Raw genomic sequence first — 18,553 nt, 5'->3', positions numbered from 1 at the left:
TTTACCCTCCACGCTGCCCTCCAATACTAAATTGGTGACCCTGATGCCTCAGAATATGTCCTACCAACAGATCCCTTCTTCTAGTCAAGTTGTGCCACAAACTCCTCTACTCCCCAATTCTATTCAATACCTCCTCATTAGTTATGTGATCTACCCATCTAATCTTCAGCATTCTTCTGTAGCACCACATTTCGCAAGCTTCTATTCTCTTCTTGTCTAAACTATTTATCGTCCATGTTTGACTTCCATACATGGCTACACTCCATACAAATACTTTCAGAAATGACTTCCTGACACTAAAATCAATACTCCATGTTAACAAATTTCTCTTCTTCAGAAACGCTTTCCTTGCCATTGCCAGTCTACATTTTATATTCTCTCTACTTCGACCATCATCAGTTATTTTGCTCCTCAAATAGCAAAACTCCTTTACTACTTTAAGTGTCTCATTTACTACTTTAAGTGTCTCATTTCCTAATGTAATTCCCTCAGCAGCACCCGACCTAATTCGACTACATTCCATTATCCTCGATTTTCTTTTGTTGATGTTCATCTTATATTCTCCTTTCATGACACTGTCCATTCCGTTCAACTGCTCTTCCAAGTCCTTTGCTGTCTCTGACAGAATTAAAATTTCATCGACGAACCTCAAAGTTTTTATTTCTTCTCCATGGATTTTTAATACCTACTCCGAACTTTTCTTTTGTTTCTTTAACTGCTTGCTCAATATACAGATCAAATAGCATCGGGGAGAGGCTACAACCTTGTCTGACTCCCTTCCCAACCACTGCCTCCCTTTCATGTCCATCGACTCTTAAAACTGCCATCTGGTTTCTGTACACATTGTAAATAGCCTTTCGCTCCCTGTATTTCACCCTTGCCACCTTCAGAATTTGAAAGAGAGTATTCCAGTCAACATTGTCAAAAGCTTTCTCTAAGTCTACAAATGCTAGAAACGTAGGTTTGTCTTTACTTAATCTTTCTTCTAAGATAAGTCGTAGGGTCAGTATTGCCTCACGTGTTCCAATATTTCTACGGAATCCAAACTGATCTTCCTCGAGGTCGGCTTCTAACAGTTTTTCCATTTGTAAAGAATTCGTGTTGGTATTTTTGCAGCTGTGACTTATTAAACTGATAGTTCGGTAATTTTCACATCTGTCAACAGCTGCTTTCTTTGGGATTGGAATTATTATATTCTTCTTGAAGTCTGAGGGTATTTCGCCTGTCTCATACATTTTGCGCACCAGATGGTAGAGTTTTGTCAGGACTGACTCTCCCAAGGCCATCAGTAGTTCTAATGGAATGTTGTCTATTCCCGGGGCCTTGTTTCGCCTTAGGTCTTTCAGTGCTCTGTCAAACTCTTCACGCAGTATCATATCTCCCATTTCACCTTCATCTAACTCCTTTTCCATTTCCATAATATTGTCCTCAAGAACATCGCCCCTGCGTAGACCCTCTATATACTCCTTCCACCTTTCTGCTTTCCCTTCTTTGCTTAGAACTGGGTTTCCATTGATATTCATGCAAGTGGTTCTCTTCTCTCCAAAGGTCTCTTTCATTTTCCTGTAGGCAGTATCTATCTTACCCCTAGTGATGTCGGTACCTTCGCTAAAATCTAAGTTCCTCGTGCCTTCCCGTGCAGCACCGGAACACATTCTTTAAATTCTTCGCTGACGTTGCTTTTCCTCGATAGTAAAGTATCACCACAGGATTGCAATAAGGAACCACGGGATAGTTGGTAATCACGAGAGCAATACGGATATACTCAGCTCACACCAGTGGTAGACGCTACAAGAGAGGCGTTGTCCGTCACGTTTACTGTTTACTGTTGAAATTTCTGATGTTTGAAGAGGAGTGAGGCGACATATACTCAGGAACATTGAAAATAGTGCACCAAGCGGGTGGCATCGAATCAAAGTGAAATTTATTAGACCTAATAGTATAGATCACAAGATTCACTTGATCCCAGAATCAAGACACGTAAACAAATGCAGTGCAACATCATTAACACATCGGCACCACCTTTTGCTGCAGTACATGACGCAGCACAGTCTCGCATCGAGTTGATTACAGGCCTGATGTTGTACTGAAGCAGATTGGCCCACAAATCTGGAAGTCACCTGCAGATCATATTCAGATTGACACGGCAGCATCTGGGTTTCGGCTGGTCCTACACTTGCTCTCTAGGAGACAAGTCTGGGGAGCAGGCTGGCCATGGAAGAGTCGGAACATGGTGTAGGAAGTCTTCAGCAACTCGAGCTGTACGCGGTCGAACATTATATTGCTGGAAAAGTGCCCCCAATAGACAGTGTAGGAAAGGTCCCACATGAGGTTGAAGAATATCGTCTGCATAACGCCGATCCATTGAGGCTCCGCGTACGACAACTAGTGGGGTTGGCTATCGTAGTCTGTCCCCCCCCCCCCCCCTCCTCCTCCTCCCAGACCTTTACACCAGCTTTGTGGGCAGTGTGACGCGCAATAGCGTGAGTGCAGCTGTACCGTTCGCCAGGCTTCCTCCGCTTCCGTATGCGGTTACCATCCGTCCCCAAAAGGAATCGGAATTCATCATTAAACACCGCGTTTTTCCAGTCTGCGATAGTCCACCTCCTGGCCTGGCACCACTGTAGACAGAGTTGCCGATGTCTCGGTGTTAACGGCGATACTCGACAAGGGCGCCTGGATTGCAAATTCACATCTGCAAGGCGTTTATAAATGGTTTGTGGAATAAGTGGCACCCGTGCATCTACTTGTATCATGGAGCGAATCATGCAGGATCCGTGGTCGCTTGGCGCACGATCTTTCGCTCCTCTTGCCTCGTCGTCTTTCTGCTCGCTCTAGACCCGGTACGTCGCACATGGATGCCATCTCTTGTCCACGGCACCCAACAGTCTCTGACGGGACACTCCGAACGATCGACCCGGCGAACCATAAGGTGTCAGTCATACTGCGGGTTTCAAGCCGATGATTAGGCCCTTCTCAAACTGAATTAAACCTGAGAAATGTCTAACACGTCTACCTAGCATTCTGCGCCTACTAAGGTGATCATGACGTGTATGACTTTTCCACTATGTGCCGTTTAAATATAGCCTCCTGCCCGATTGCAGCGTCACTGCGGAGTCTTTGGGCATGCGCGCTGACACCAAACTTGGATCACATGCGTATCAGATCTCACTATACTTGTTTGCTAAGTTTCGCGTTTGTTCTTTCTTCCCTTTGGGTGCACCATTTTCAACGCTCCTGAATGTGTTATTTCCTCTCAGATATTAGTCGTGAAGTGATCAAGTTGAGAAAATCAGAGAAATTAGAGCAGATGTGGAGGTTTATCGGCTGGTCCGTCGGTGTCATTTGTCACATCGAAAAAAAGGAACTGGTACCATGTAACTTGGCGATGATGTCGGTCGTGCTGTACATATGCAGCCTTCAGTGCGACATATTTATCCCAACGATGGATGACATGGTAGACACCTGGTTGTAGAAGTCTGATTTTCAGTTTGTAACGTTTGTTGAAAGTCAGAATGCGCCGTCGTCATTCTGAAAACAACGGCCACGCTTGTTTTCTTTCATCCGAAGAAAGAGGGTGTAGTCACTGGAAGCCACGTCAGGAGAATATGGGAATGAGTCAAAATTTGGTAGTCTAATGAATCAGAAAGTGTGACTGTGTCCCGTGCAGAATGAGCTGGAGCGTTGTCATGAGGCAAAATATCGCCTATCACAGTTTCCTACGACGTTTCGTCTTGACAGATTGCCGTAATCTCGTGAGATTTCGCTAGTCCGTTCCTTCCGCGGTTTGCTCCTTCGAACGACACACCATCGAAGGCGCAAAGAACACTCAGCATCACGTTGTCCGATGATGGTTAGGTCCGCGCCTTTTTCGGCGCCGATGGATCCACATGTTTCCACTGCTTGCTTTGCTCCTTTGCCTCGTCTGTGTTGATTCGACGGCTAAAGACATCATCTGGATTGATCTCATGCACAAATGCAGCATATCCGCTGCTGCCACAGTTAGGTGGGACCTTTGAATGGGTTTGAGCGGTCGCGGAACCCGGTGGAGAGCGATCTTTGTTGTGTTTAACCCTCCTGGTACCACTGGCGTCAATATGACTCCAATCTAAATTCCTTTTAGTTTCTTGAACTTAATGTTTACAAAAATAGAACCTTTACTGTTACATTGAACAGCTGTAATGTATGTTTTTGTTAGTTCAGTAAAATACTTCTTATGTTAGTTCATTAAAATACTCGCAACACATCCGGTGTAAATTAGTTGAGTTCTGTATGACTCCAATGTTACTCAGTGAGCCAAAAAACTACTAGTAGTAGGGGACTTAAACTGCCATGCAAGATGTTGGAAATTCACCCATGAGTAATTTTTCACTTTTTTCACCATCGCTTCGGTTGTGATACGTTGGTCTTAGAGGTATCCACCTCTCTTGCTATTAGCCCTAACCGCTGTGCCATATGACGGTGCACTGCTGCCGTACACTACCAGCCACTCATCATCGATTGTTGCAGCGTTGTTCCTTTTTAAATGAAAAACGCCAAACACCGCACGCACTTGATTTTATCAGTGGCTGCACCATTTCGTTTTGGCTCCTGTAGCGACGGCCTACGGTACTGAGATGGGGGATCTTAGTGTGTGCCGTAACTCCAGACATGCACTTGCCATCAGACAAAAAATTAATTACCTTACTTTATTTTTTTCCAGGTGATATTTCAAATTTTATGACTACCTTTGTGTTGCGAATCAGCAAGAGTCAGTTCCAGTGCATTAGTGTTCTTTAAATTTTTTCTGTCACTATAAATATCAGGTTTGCTTGAAATCTCGTAACTTTTGTTTAGCATTTGCCGTGTCACTTCTTCCGCCAGTAATGGCAGGTGGACAGCCAACCCCTCCTGAGTTCGCTCCCTTCGCCGAAGTCCCCACCCCGTCAGAGCAGCGGGAACACTGGGCTTGCTGCTTTCGCTCAGTTGGCGTCGCCGCGGAAATTGATTAAAACTCCGACAAAAAGGGTCTCTTGATTCCATTTCACCCTCTGCGTGGCATCTGAGGCCCCCCCCCCCCCTTTGCTGCTTGCAGGCTCTCGTTCCCCCCCCCCGACAACTGTCAACTTAATTGCGACTCTCTTTATGGAAGTCCACGCCCCCGGGGGACTCCGTGCTGCGTTACTTGCGCAGTGACGCTTGGGAGTCACAATACAGCGGCAGTTCGCTCACCGTCGTTTCTCGTGCCATAAAAGCGTAGAAACATACGGTGAAGCGTCATAAAACCTACAATTTTTGGAGAAATCTGCTTGTGTTTTAATTTTTTCAGTTGTAATAATTGTTAAAAGCCTTCGACTGCGAAAACTGTTCAGTTTCTTCTATAAAAAAAAATTGATGCCGACACTCTTCAGATTTACATTTAATTTTTCTTGTGCGCGATGCTTTTCGGGAACCAATTTCCACTAGCAACCTTGATTTTATTTACTACGTTATGCTATCTTGAATCCAATTTTTGTTGTGCGTGAGCTACTCCAGTGTACTGGTAATCGCATTGTGATCCAAGGAAGCGGAATTTCAGCTATCGTTACTGATGTTTCTTGCCGTTTAGGCTAGCTACTGGTAAATAAGAAGGTAATTGTGAGCTCACCTGACAAAAAATTAGTCACTCTAGTGCGCCGCTCAGATGAATCGTTAAGCCTTTGCAGATGACGCAGAGATCGAGTTACGTACTTGGCCACGTGCGCACTGCTTCTACGTGAACATAAGACAACACCGATCAGTGAGACATATATACTTCAAGCGGACGTTGTACGTAAACATGGGGTAAATGTGACAGAGTGTAAAAAGGGGCAATCGTGTTTAGCCATGCTTGTGGCCATACGGTGTGTGAGGTTGCTGGATTTGTTTGTATTTCGCAGCGGACTGTACAACGTGTCTACAATCAGTGGTGTAAGACACTTGACCACGAAACACGTCGCAGAATTGTGCTCGGAAAAAGATCCTGACTAAAAGGGACCGGAGACGTGTTTCACGGCTTGTGTATCAAAATCACATCCAAATCCGACAGGGATAGCTGTAGGCAATGAATGAAGGTCCATCCCAACCTGTTACCGATACAACATTGCGACGGAAACTGCATGCAATGAACGTTTGGAATCGTTCACGTCGCGAAAGACCACTGCTCACAAAACCACATCAAGAAAACAGCAAAGTTCATCGAGCAGGAAGAATATTTGACTTATTTTCTGAACACTTCCCCATCCTATTCCATCTCGACTGGCCTGAAAAATCAACTGACTTAAAACCCTATAGAAAATCTGTGCGTCACGTTAGAACAGCGTGTAAAATGCCGACATTAGCATCCCCGCAATTTGGCGGAACTCTGCGATCAAATTCTCAGCGACTGGCTTAACCTGGTTGCGATGTACTTGCGCAACCTTGTGGAGTAACTTCCTAATCGAATCCAAGAGGTTATCAAGACCAGGGGTTGAATTAAACGGTATTCAATGATGCTTATAATGATTTCTGTGGGGACTGACTAATTTTTTGCCCGGTGACGTTACTTACGTGGTGTAGAGTGCGGTGTTACGTCTAAACTCGAACATCCTAATCAACCACAACTAAAAAAAATTCGCTTGTATACACCACCACCACCACCAACAACAACAACAACAACAACAACAGTAACAAACAAAAAAAACAAGACACACTGATGTAATGTTGAAAATCATTACAGGATATTCATAGTTCTGTAAACAAGGTTACTTTCGCGGTTCACAATCTATAGGACAAAAAAATCACTAACGGTAAAAAGTTTCTTACATTAAAGCTACAAGAACAATGTGCAAGCTATATGAATATTTTGTAAAGAAGAAACTACATTTAACAATATTAAGTATTCCCCGATACTGCCATGTTGAAAGATAAGTGTGTGTTCGTGACTGGCAGCAGAAAATGTTTTTATGAGAAAAACGAAACTACAGTTTCTGTACTTCCCACACTTAGTGTTTCATCCTACAGAACAATTGGACAGCACGAAACCAAAGAAATAACATACGAAACAGGGCGATAATGTCCCTCTTTACTGTTACCAAGAAAACTGCTTGATGCACAAATTCATGTATCAGCCTCACGGCGTTTTTGTGAACAAGTTTGAATAGCAACATCCTGAGAAAATTAAGTCGATTTTGAAATTTTTACGTTCCCATTTCTTTTTAGTTTCACTATTTAAAGTTGTCTGGGGTCTCACGTATAAGTTTTTATCCCAAGTACCACACCTGACTATTATCCAGTAATAACAGCAACTGTTTTTTCGCGCCGCTGTCTTAGTTTTTACTTTTCTTTCTGCCATGAATTACATCCACCGTGTAACAGTGTGAACTGTTCATGTTCCAGTTCAGCATAATGAACGGCAGCGTAAACGGTCACGATGTCAACGGTGGCGGCGACTTGGCTCCTCCTAAGGGCTCGTGGACCATTGGACTCATCAACTCCAAGTTCCGCTACCTCACCGCAGAGAGTTTTGGCTTCAAGATCAACGCTAACGGCACCTCCCTTAAAAAGAAGCAGGTAAGCCAAAGCTACGTTTTCTCTTGAATGACGCACGAGCATTAATGCTTGTAAGGAAGTTCTGTACTTATAGTACTTTTAGACAGCTGTACGTAAATAGATTTCTGTGTGGAACGGCGTAGTGTTTCCGTGACAGAAGGGCATTTATTTCGAAACCCTGCAGCGTGGCCATTGAAAGTAAGCAGGAAGTCAGAACAGCACGAAACTGATTGATTGTGAACATTACTCTCCCCGCGCCAGTGCAAGATGCTACAGCTTCCAGTCATGTCAGTTGGTAGCGATGCTATAGTCTCATCTGCCAACGCTGACTCACTTTGAGCGCTAACAATGAGACGGTTGAGTACCCCGTTAGCACTTCGCTACTCGTACTGCGTATGCACACAGAACACTTCCCTCTTACTGTGCTCGTCGTCCATCTCGAAGTTACCAGACATCTCGTGGCGCAGACACACTGTCTGCGTTAATTGGGAGTACAAGCGCCGAGTATTAAGGGCAATACTCCGACCTAGAACGATTATTCGGTCCAATGTGGGCGCTCCAGAAATCATTGCAATTCTGTGAAGTATTCAGTACCCTACGAATAAAGGTCTTGCCATGCGTTAGAGCATGATTTATGCCAATCTCAGAGATGTGGCGGGCCGGTAAAAGGATCCACGTCTGTAGCCTCACTTTAAAACTAACGTAAGTGTGCAAGGATTTTGAAGACAACATGATTCACTAGCAGCTACAGACAAAGACGATCGTTACCTTTCCCTCACAGAGCAGGGGAATAGGCGGTACAAGGTGTATGAACTATAGCAATCTTGCAATCAGTAAATCAGTGAATATCAGTCCAGAATGTTTGCAGTGGTCTCGATGTAAATGGCCTCTATGCAAATAGGCTTATGTTGAATGTGTCATTAATGACGTGACATCGTAGTGTGCAAATATGTGACATTACAGTTTCCGTGTTGTTCTGAAGTACGTCCGAAGGAACACTGCACCGTACTTAAGAACAGCAAAAGCACTGCGATGTCGTATTTCCCGCCGAAACCGGGCAAGCGATATTATCGTGACTTCATGCGAAATCAGTGATGACGAGTGAAAACGTGTGCCGAGCTGGGGCTCGAACCCTGGATCTTGTGCTTAATAGGTTGTAACCACTGCGCCATCCGACACAGCGGTTATCTCAAATGCGCGGACTATCTCAACACGCTCCCAGGCTGACCCACAACTCCCACGTAGAGCTAACTGTCCACAGTCCCAGTGCATTGTCCTACATGCAGGTAAATTTTAGATGCCCGTTGGAGGTCAAATGTAATTGCGCATCCGCGCTGAAGTGTGTGGATTCATTGCCCATAGAGACATATGAATTATATAAATGCGTGGTGTCTGTTCTTTCGGACATGTCCGAAATCCTTGCTGTTGAGTATAATGTTCATACCCATGCCATCGTGGAAGGTGCCCGTTACAGACATGGTTCAAGCACAGGTCGGCGCTATAGGCTAGACTTACTGATCTACTGGCGTGTTTATTCTAATGAGGACCGATATCATCGTTCGATTCTGTTAAACTTCTGTTTTTTGCGTATGGCCATGAAGGAGAATTGTTGCCTTATCGTTTAAATAAGACTTCTACGTTATTAATGTTTTCTTTTGTTTTCTTCCTGAAACGCTTCTGCTTACGCTGGTCGTTCATGCGGCCTCCAGAGTTGTTCTTGGTAGTAATGCTCTTCCCATTGTTTTAAAGTGGGCGGCGGGGGATTAGCCGAGCGGTCAAGGCGCTGCAGTCATGGACTGTGCGGCTGCTCCCGGCGGAGGTCCGAGTCCTCCCTCGGGCGTGGGTGTGTGTGTGTGTGTTTGTCTTTAGGATGATTTAGGTTAAATAGTGTGTAAGCTTAGGGACTGATGACCTTAGCAGTCAAGTCCCATAAGATCTCACACACATTTGAACATTTCTTTTTTTTTTTAAGTGGCGAAACCTTTTCGGCCGGTTTCTCTCTATAGTTTCTTCTACGGATATGATCTGAAGCGTGTTTCGCATTGTTTCATTTCTTACCCCGTCCCTTCTCGTCGAACCCTCTCGTAGAAAGCACCACTCCGTCCCCTCAATTTTATTCAGATCTTTCTCCGTCCAGGCCGACATTCTCATCCATAGGTTAAAAATGGTAGATAGTATGATTTTTATATCACGATGTTTGCCGTGACAGGTACTTTTCAATTGCTAATTATGTCTGATGCACAATGAGGCGCCTACAACCGCTCGGCCACGCCGGCCGTTAGCAATTTACTATCCACTTCGAAATTTGTTCCTTGACATTTCCTTTACGGGTTAGCATATTTTCTAGATATTTGAAAGAACATATTTTTTAATAATTTCTTCCATTACAACTTGCATTCTTCATTCCTCTGCTGATCTTCATTACCTCAGTTACTTCAGTGCTTGCTTGTGCAGTTTCCTTCTGCCAGGTCTACAGTTGTTCCTCCAATTTCTACTTATTATCTTGCCATATCATCACGTTGTTCTGTATATGCTATGATTTTGATGTCATTTGCTGGTGACCCTTGGCGAAATTTCCTTACGAAGTTGTCAATGACAACATTGAAGAGCACTTGTGAGAGCACACTTCTTTGTCGAATCCTTTTCTGCTCTGAACAGTGCTGATCTTGTGTCACCTGTTACGACACAGTTCAGGCCTAGAAAACCAGTAGCAGCGTATAATCAATGCCTTCAGCAATCAAACGAGACTGGGATCAAAACCTTGTTTTAGGTATCCGTGTGGATTTCGATGCCCCAGTACGCACAGCAAGTGGACGGTCGTTTTGCAGATCTGGACGCTGGAGCCGAGCAAGGACGCCGGCTCGACCGTGTACCTGCGGTCGCACTTGGGCAAGTACCTGGCCGTGGACTCGTTCGGCAACGTGGCGTGCGACAGCGAGGAGCGCGACCCGGGCACGCAGTTCGTCATCTCGGTGGCGGACGACGGGTCCGGCCGCTGGGCGCTGCGCAACGTGGCGCGCGGCTACCACCTGGGCGCCTGCGCCGACAAGCTCACCTGCACCGCCAAGGTGCCCGCCGACGCAGAGCTCTGGCTCGTCCACCTCGCCGCCAGGCCGCAGGTACGCCTGCGCTACAGCGCCTCTGCTCTTGCCGCGTGTTTTCGTTTCGTAGAAAAAGATCGCAAAAGCCGTTACATACAGGCTGGTGCACGAAATGTGTTACCAATTGTTTCTTTCACAACACGAAAAGTAGTCTACTTCGCATATTTTCATACGCTTGTGTCATACGGTATTATTTTTTGGGGTAATTCTTCTGATTCAAAAAGGGTATTTTTGGCTCAAAAACGGGCTGTTCGAGCTATGTGTGGTGTTAAGTTCGAGAACCTCTTGTCGACCCCTATTCAATAGTCTGGGAATTCTGACATTGCCCTCACAGTATGTATTTTCTTTAATGTCGTTTGTTGTTAGCAATATTAGCTTATTCCCAAGAGTTAGCAGCTTGCACTCAGTTAATACTAAACAGAAATCAAATCTGCATGTGGAATGCACTTCCTTGACTCTTGTGCAGAAAGGAGTGCAGTATTCTGCTGCATCCATTTTCAATAAGCAACCACAAGAATTCAAAAATCTTAGCAGTAGCTCAAACGCTTTTAAGTCTAAACTGAAGAGTTTCCTCATGGTTCACTCCTATTCTGTCGAGGAGCTCCTGGAAGAGCTGAAAAATTATGCAAATTCCAGTGTTACATTGTTCAATTTCTTATTTAAACTTACTAATTGTCGCCTGAATTTGTTACTTATATTTCATTTTATCTGTTTCTACTATCGTGTTATAATTTTATGTATTGACTCGTTCCATGACCATGGAGACTTCTCCTTAATTTGGTCCCACGGAACAATAAATAAATAAACAATTTACGACGCACATTAGATATCCCGCTGGGATCTCTACAGCAGTACCAGCAGAGCTTGGAAAAACAAGTGAGTTACGAAATGACGTGTAATTCACGATACTGCCGCTAGGAGACTGGTAAGCAGCAATGGCTGACAATAGAAGACTGTCGACACAGCAACGATCGACAATTGTTACTTTTTCGTGAAACGAAAAGCCTTGTCGTGACTCAGAGGCGTTTTCGACAACAGTTTAACACACGATGGGTCCCTTGCAAGAAGACCATCCGCAGGTTGTACGATAAATTTTTACAGAAAGGAACAGTATTGCAAGCGAAGAGACCTCGGCCTAAGCCTGTTTGTTTGTTCGCCGGAGAATATTGTAGTGGTACGAGTTGCTGTACAGAGAAGTCCCGGGAAATGGTGTAGAAAGGCAGCAGTGTAACTAGGAATATCCAGACGCTCCGTTCAACGCATTCTTAAAAGTGACCTCCATATGTACCCATATAAGATGACCTGTGCACAGAAGCTCACTGAAGAACACAAGCAGCAGAGACTACTGTTTGCTCAGTTGGCGGAGGATAGGGAAGAAACTCTCAACAACGTTTGGTTTTCAGACGAGGTCCATTTTCATTTAGACGGTGTGGTTAACAAAGTGTACGCTTTTGGGCCACTGAAAACCCACAAGTGCTTCATGAACGACAACAAATGGTTCAAATGGCTCTGAGCACTATGGGACTTAACATCTGTGGTCATCAGTGCCCTAGAACTTAGAACTACTTCAACCTTACTAACCTAAGCACATCACACACATCCATGCCCGAGGCAGGATTCGAACTTGCAACCGAAGCGGTCGCGAGGTTCCAGACTGAAGCGCCTTTAACCGCTCGGCCACACCGGCCGGCGAACGACAACATTATGCTCCGAGGATTACAGCGTGGGCAGCAACTTCCAGTCACCGACTTATTGGACTCTTCTTCTTCTTCTTCTTCGAAGAAACTGTGAACAGCGAGCGTTATTTGAGCATCTTTCGCAATAGCTTCATTCCACAGTTTCTTGCTACTGCCTTGCCCTTCAACACGCAGTGGTTCATGCAATATGGAGCAAGGCCACATACTGCAAACACTGTGTTGGAGTTTTTACTCGAGCATTTCGACATGCGGATCATTTCACTCAGGTTTCCAGGTCGCTTCAATGACTGACAAAATTGCCCCCCCCCCCCCCCCCAATAGTCCAGACCTTAATCCGTGTGACTTTTTTTTCTTTGGGGTTGCCTAAAGGAAAAAATTTTCCCGAAACGTCCACGTGATTTAATGGAGCTCAGAAGACTTATTCTTCAACCTTGCAATGAAATTACGGAAGACATGTGCCGTAGGGTAATCACTAACTTCAGTGTTCGTTTGAAGGAAGTTACGAAACGAAAAGGTGAACATATTAAGCATGTGCTGACTTAGAACAAATCTCCATGGACGGCTCTTCATTGTAGTATATGTTCCTTTCAGATTGTATTGACATTAAAGTTTATATTCAAAAGCAAAATGGTAACACATTTCGTGCGCCACCCCGTAGGACAAACCTGCAGAAATTTTAAAGATAGATACAAAGAACGTGCCAGCAACTGGAAATATGAGACAAGTCACTAAACATGTGTTCAAAACACACCCACAGACGTCGATATAGGCTTTAAAACTCTCCGATGGAACTACCATAAAACATTTTGCTGATAGTATACATGTATACCATTGAATGTACCTGCAAAATCATACCATTGTACGACACACAGTACGCGAAATACGTCATGAACAGGGTCATGCTTGAAAAACTAACTTTTCCTTGAAACGGAGCGGAAATTACCCAGATCATACTCATCCAGTGCTTGATAATGGGAGCACTTAGAGACTACCAAAAAACTGTAAACATAATTTGAAAACTTTCCTAACTTTTTTTCTCGCTGTTTTCTTCGTGGGAGATAGATTCTTTAAAGAATGGGGACTGGGGACCCTACTGCTTACTATTCTATGGCTTGAGCCTTGTCCCACAGTTACGCAGTGTGAGCCATCGTTAATCGGTTGTGGCATGTTAATGTTTAAGGGGTGGCCGGATGCCCTTCCTGCCGCCACCCCGTACCCCCCAGGACGGAATGAGTGTACCCCAAATGTCCGCGCCGAGTGTAATCCATGGAATAGTGCGAATGTGTTCAGATGTCTGCGAGCTGTGTAACTGAGGCAGAACATGGGGACCAGTCCGGTATTCATTTAGCGGGATGTGGAAAACCGCCTAAAAACCACATCCAGGCTGGCTGGCACATCGGCCCTCGTCGTCAATCCGCTGGGCGGATTCGATCCGGGGCCGGCGCGCCTACCCGACTCCAGGAAGCAGCGCGTTAGCGCTGTCGGCTACCCTGGCGGGACACCGTACTGCTTACTATTCTGACGGAAAAAAGTGGCAACAGCAAGAAGAAGTTGTACGACAGAAACGAAAGTTCGTAGTCGTGTGTTTCTAAATCTGAAACATGCTCTCTATTCAGATATCGCGCCTCTCGTATAAAAGTGGCGCTAATAGCGCCGCTACGAGGATGCTTTAAATACACGCAGTAACGGTCGTTAGCGTTAGTTACCTTTGAGATTGGACGTGGTGAGTTGGTGCTGGTCAAGAATGTCTTTAAGGCGACAAAGACGCCATTACCAACGCATCACTGAGTTTGAACGAGGTCCTTTAATACGACTACGAGGAGCTACATGTTCCTTCTGCAATACTACACAAAAACTTGGCACTACTGTAGCCACTGTACATGAATGCTGGCAGCAGTGGTCACGAGGATGAACGGTCGCAAGGAGACCGGATTCCGGACGGCCACTTGGCACTGCTTGAATTATATAATACACAAAAGAAATAACAACAGTCTGTAAAATACAGGTTGCTTCTCATATGCATAATTATTATCCTCCCTATGAACTTCATGCCCTTCAAGTCTCCTATATGTGAACTTACGGGAAGACCCAGAATGCAGGAGCGATAGGTTTCAGAACCAGAAACTGAACATCTTGGTATTTTTTTCCTCCAGATATTCTACTCTTAACCGTCTCGAATCAGGCAAACAGTAAGCAGATTCTGTTTAGCACAGCAACTTACCAGGGCGCCTACTTTGTGACAAAGGACTACAAGGTTTTGCGCACAATTTGCCACACATTCTTTGGAAGCGTTCTCGTGTTCAGCGTGCCAGTAAAGTGGCAAAAGTTTTTCTGCTTAGTTACAGGCCATGCCGAGGGAAAGGATTTCTTTTGGTGTAACTGTCCTGAATATAAACGTTATTCAAGGAGGACGCGGTATGCTCATAGCTGTGAACAACATGTGTACTCCATGCGGAAGGTGAGAATAACTTTTTTTCCTTCCATCATCATTTAACTGATTGAAATGCCAAACCTCTGTCACTACGGCTCCAGCTCGCAAATTTGTCGGGAAGCGCGCGTTTACAATTTTTCCCCGATGCCGTTTATTGGATCATTCAACATTACTCAGATCTTTCATTAGATGTAATAATGTAACTAATATGTGCAGCGGCTGTTGTTGAGGTCTTCAGTCCTGAGACTGGTTTGATGCAGCTCTCCATGCTACTCTATCCTGTGCAAGCTTCTTCATCTCCCAGTAACTACTGCAACCTACATCCTTCTGAATCTACTTAGTGTATTCATCTCTTGGTCTCCCTCTACGAGTTTTACCCTCCACGCTGCCCTCCAATACTAAATTGGTGCTCCCTTGATGCCTCAGAACATGTCCTACCAACCGATCCCTTCTTCTAGGCAAGTAGTGCCACAAATTTCTCTTCTCCCCAATCCTATTCAATACCTCCTCATTAGTTATGTGATCTACCCATCTAATCTTCAGCATTCTTCTGTAGCACCACATTTCGCAAGCTTCTATTCTCTTCTTGTCCAAACTATTTATCGTCCATGATTCACTTCCATACATGGCTACACTCCATACAAATACTTTCAGAAACGACTTCCTGACACTTAAATCTATACTCGATGTTAACAAATTTCTCTTCTTCACAAATGGAAATGGAAATGTCGTGTAGCTAGGGCCTCCCGTCGGGTAGGCCGTTCGCCTGGTGCAGGTCTTTCAATTTGACGCCACTTCGGCGACCTGCGCGTCGATGGGGATGAAATGATGATGATTAGGACAACACAACACCCAGTCCCTGAGCGGAGAAAATCTCCGACCCAGCCGGGAATCGAAACCGGGCCCTTAGGATTGACAGTCTGTCACGCTGACCACTCAGCTACCGGGGCGGACCTTTTCTTCAGAAACGCTTTCCTTGCCATTGCCAGTCTACATTTTATATCTTCTCTACTTCGAGCATCATCAGTTATTTTGCTCCCCAAATAGCAAAACTCCTTTACTACTTTAAGTCTCTCATTTCCTAATCTAATTCCTTCAGCATCACCCGACTTAATTCGACTACATTCCATTATCCTCGTTTTGCTTTTGTTGATGTTCATCTTATATCCTCCTTTCAAGACACTATCCATTCCGTTCAACTGCTCTTCCAAGTGCGTTGCTGTCTCTGACAGAATTACAATGTCATCGGCGAACCTCAAATATTTTATTTCTTCTCCATGGATTTTAATACCTACTCCGAATTTTTCTCTTGTTTCCTTCACTGATTGCTCAATATACAGATTAAATAACATCGGGGATAGGCTACAATCCTGTCTCACTCCCTTCCCAACCACTGCTTCCCTTTCATGGCCTTCGACTCTTATAACTGCCATCTGCTTTCTGTACAAATTGTAAATAGCCTTTCGCTCCCTGTATTTTCCCCCTGTCGCCTTCAGAATTTGAAAGAGAGTATTCCAGTCAACATTGTCAAAAGCTTTCTCTAGGTCTACAAATGCTAGAAACGTAGGTTTGCCTGTCCTTAATCTAACTTCTAAGATAAGTCGTAGGGTCAGTATTGCCTCACGTGTTCCAATATTTCTACTGAATCCAAACTGATCTTCCCCGAGGTCGGCTTCTACTAGTTTTTCCATTCGTCTGTAAAGAATTCGCGTTAGTATTTTGCAGCTGTGACTTATTAAACTGATAGTTCGGTAATTTTCGCATCTGTCAACACATGCTTTCTTTGGGATTGGTTCAAGAAGAATATAATAATTCCAATCCCAAAGAAAGCAGGTGCAGCGGCTAGCTACTTATAAAATTTAGTTCAGGGTATGCAAGGGTTGTTTTATGCACAGTACCACTGGCTGTAGGGTGATGCGGAAGAGAAAACGGGCGTAGGTGTAAAAATTTATACTGTGGTCTGCATCCTGTGACTTACGTATCTCGTGGAGAACGGACTCCACAGTTACTCCGATAATTCCCTGGGTGGTTGGTTGAGGGCAGCTCTCTTCAGTTGCTCTCTGTGACTCCAATCTAAGGTACAGGCAAAATAATGCGGTCGTCGTAAGTTTTCGCATTGTAAATACATAATTTTCTCGTAGCACCGCTGGATAACAAAGTCCCGAGAAAGTAATTTGTGGAGATGCGTCGAAAATTCGTCGGAGCACACGGTCTCATTATCGCCATAGGCACTAACAGATGTCACAACGTAACACGGGCCTGCATACGCTAGGAGGTGCATCTTGCGTCTTTAGACCAGTCTAATGTTTGTTAATATATAACACCCTGAACTATGTGTAAATGTAATTTTGTGAAAAAAAACTTTTACAAATTCAACACTGGGAACAAAGCATAGCAGTGAAAGTTGCAATCAGTGGACACGCCAATGCTTATCGCAAACGAGGCAGATATTGTGAAAACGCTGACGCGAGTCACCTGTTTTTCCGTGCCGCATAATCTGACGGCCAACTACTCATGGAGAAATACAGTCGATTTCAGTAGGGTAATCAGTGGAGTGAATTAGATCTTTATCACTGAAAAAGGAATAACAACTTTGAAATAGTTCTGTTATCCGGAACTGCTTTATAATTATGAAAGAGGAAGAAGAGGTACAGGGATGACGGAAGGGCAGTTTTACACTGAAGTTATCGTAGCACCAGTTAAAGTTTGTGTTAGATAATATAAAAATGATAGAGTACTGGTAGGGTACTTAGATGAGTAAAATCTCCTGAAACGCCCAGGAACAAAACAAAACTATACTTCTTCAACTTTTTGTAGTCCTGTCTTCCTCAGTTGCACGTAATATTACGGTATATCGATAATTTTTTACTTATGGACCGTCTGACGGTCCATAAGTAAAAAATTATCAATATACCGTTATAAAACTATACTTGTTGACCAATTTTTTTTTCACTGTAGGGCATCATACCACTGTAAACATTCACTAGCTGAGCAGTAGTTCGGCCTTTAAATACGACGTAGCCATCTGATGAACAAAATATTTGAAACCAATTGTCGCAAGACACAATCAAATGTTTCAAATGTTTTAAATGGTTCAAATGGCTCTGAGCACTATGGACTTAACATCTGAGGTCATCAGTCCCCTAGAACTTAGAACTAGTTAAACCTAACTAACCTGAGGACATCACACACATGCATGCCCGAGGCAATATTCGAACCTGCGACCGTAGCGGTCGCGCGGTTCCAGACTGAGGCGCCTAGAACCGCTCGGCCACAGCGGCCGGCCAAATGTTTTAAAACAGTGTCATTAAATTAGTGGAGTTTGCAGTCTTGACAAAAAATCGCAATACAAAAATATAATTACTGTAAAATAATGAAATTTCAGGAATACATTAGTCTAGGTAACATATTTAAGTGATTAACATTGGAAGAGCACAGCTTAAGGTAGGCGCGTGATAAGCCATTGTAAATAAGAAATGCCGATACATTAACAGCCGATGTAACCACCAGAATGATGGATGAAAGCATGCAAATGTGCATGCATTGTATTGTACAGGTGCAAGATGTCAGGTTGTGGGATGGAGTTCCATGTGTGCTGCATTTGGTCGGTGAATACAGGGACGATTAATGCTGTTTGCGGGTGACGTTGGAGTATTCGTCCGATGATGTCGCATACGTGCTCGACTGGAGACAGGGTGATCGAGCAGGTGAAGGCAACATGTCTACACACTGTAGAGCATGTTTAGTTACAACAGCGGCTCGTGGGCGAGCGTTATCCAGTTGGAAAACACCCTCTG

General features: G+C 44.3%; 1 protein-coding gene across 1 annotated transcript in view; it reads left to right on the top strand.

The window, feature by feature from the left end:
- The window catches only part of LOC124776566 (protein singed), a 350,290-nt gene that overhangs the window by 180,583 nt on the left and 151,154 nt on the right, over nucleotides 1–18,553 (top strand). Inside the window, exons 2-3 of the mRNA XM_047251606.1 lie at nucleotides 7,375–7,548; nucleotides 10,356–10,646. Of these exons, the coding sequence (XP_047107562.1) occupies nucleotides 7,384–7,548; nucleotides 10,356–10,646 (456 nt within the window). The 5' untranslated portion in view covers nucleotides 7,375–7,383. The remainder of the gene's footprint in view (nucleotides 1–7,374; nucleotides 7,549–10,355; nucleotides 10,647–18,553) is intronic.

Source organism: Schistocerca piceifrons, chromosome 2 (assembly GCF_021461385.2).
Source record: "Schistocerca piceifrons isolate TAMUIC-IGC-003096 chromosome 2, iqSchPice1.1, whole genome shotgun sequence".
Classification (NCBI taxonomy): domain Eukaryota; kingdom Metazoa; phylum Arthropoda; class Insecta; order Orthoptera; family Acrididae; genus Schistocerca; species Schistocerca piceifrons.
Note: the sequence above shows the minus strand (reverse complement) of the source record. Positions and strands in the feature narration are given on the sequence as shown.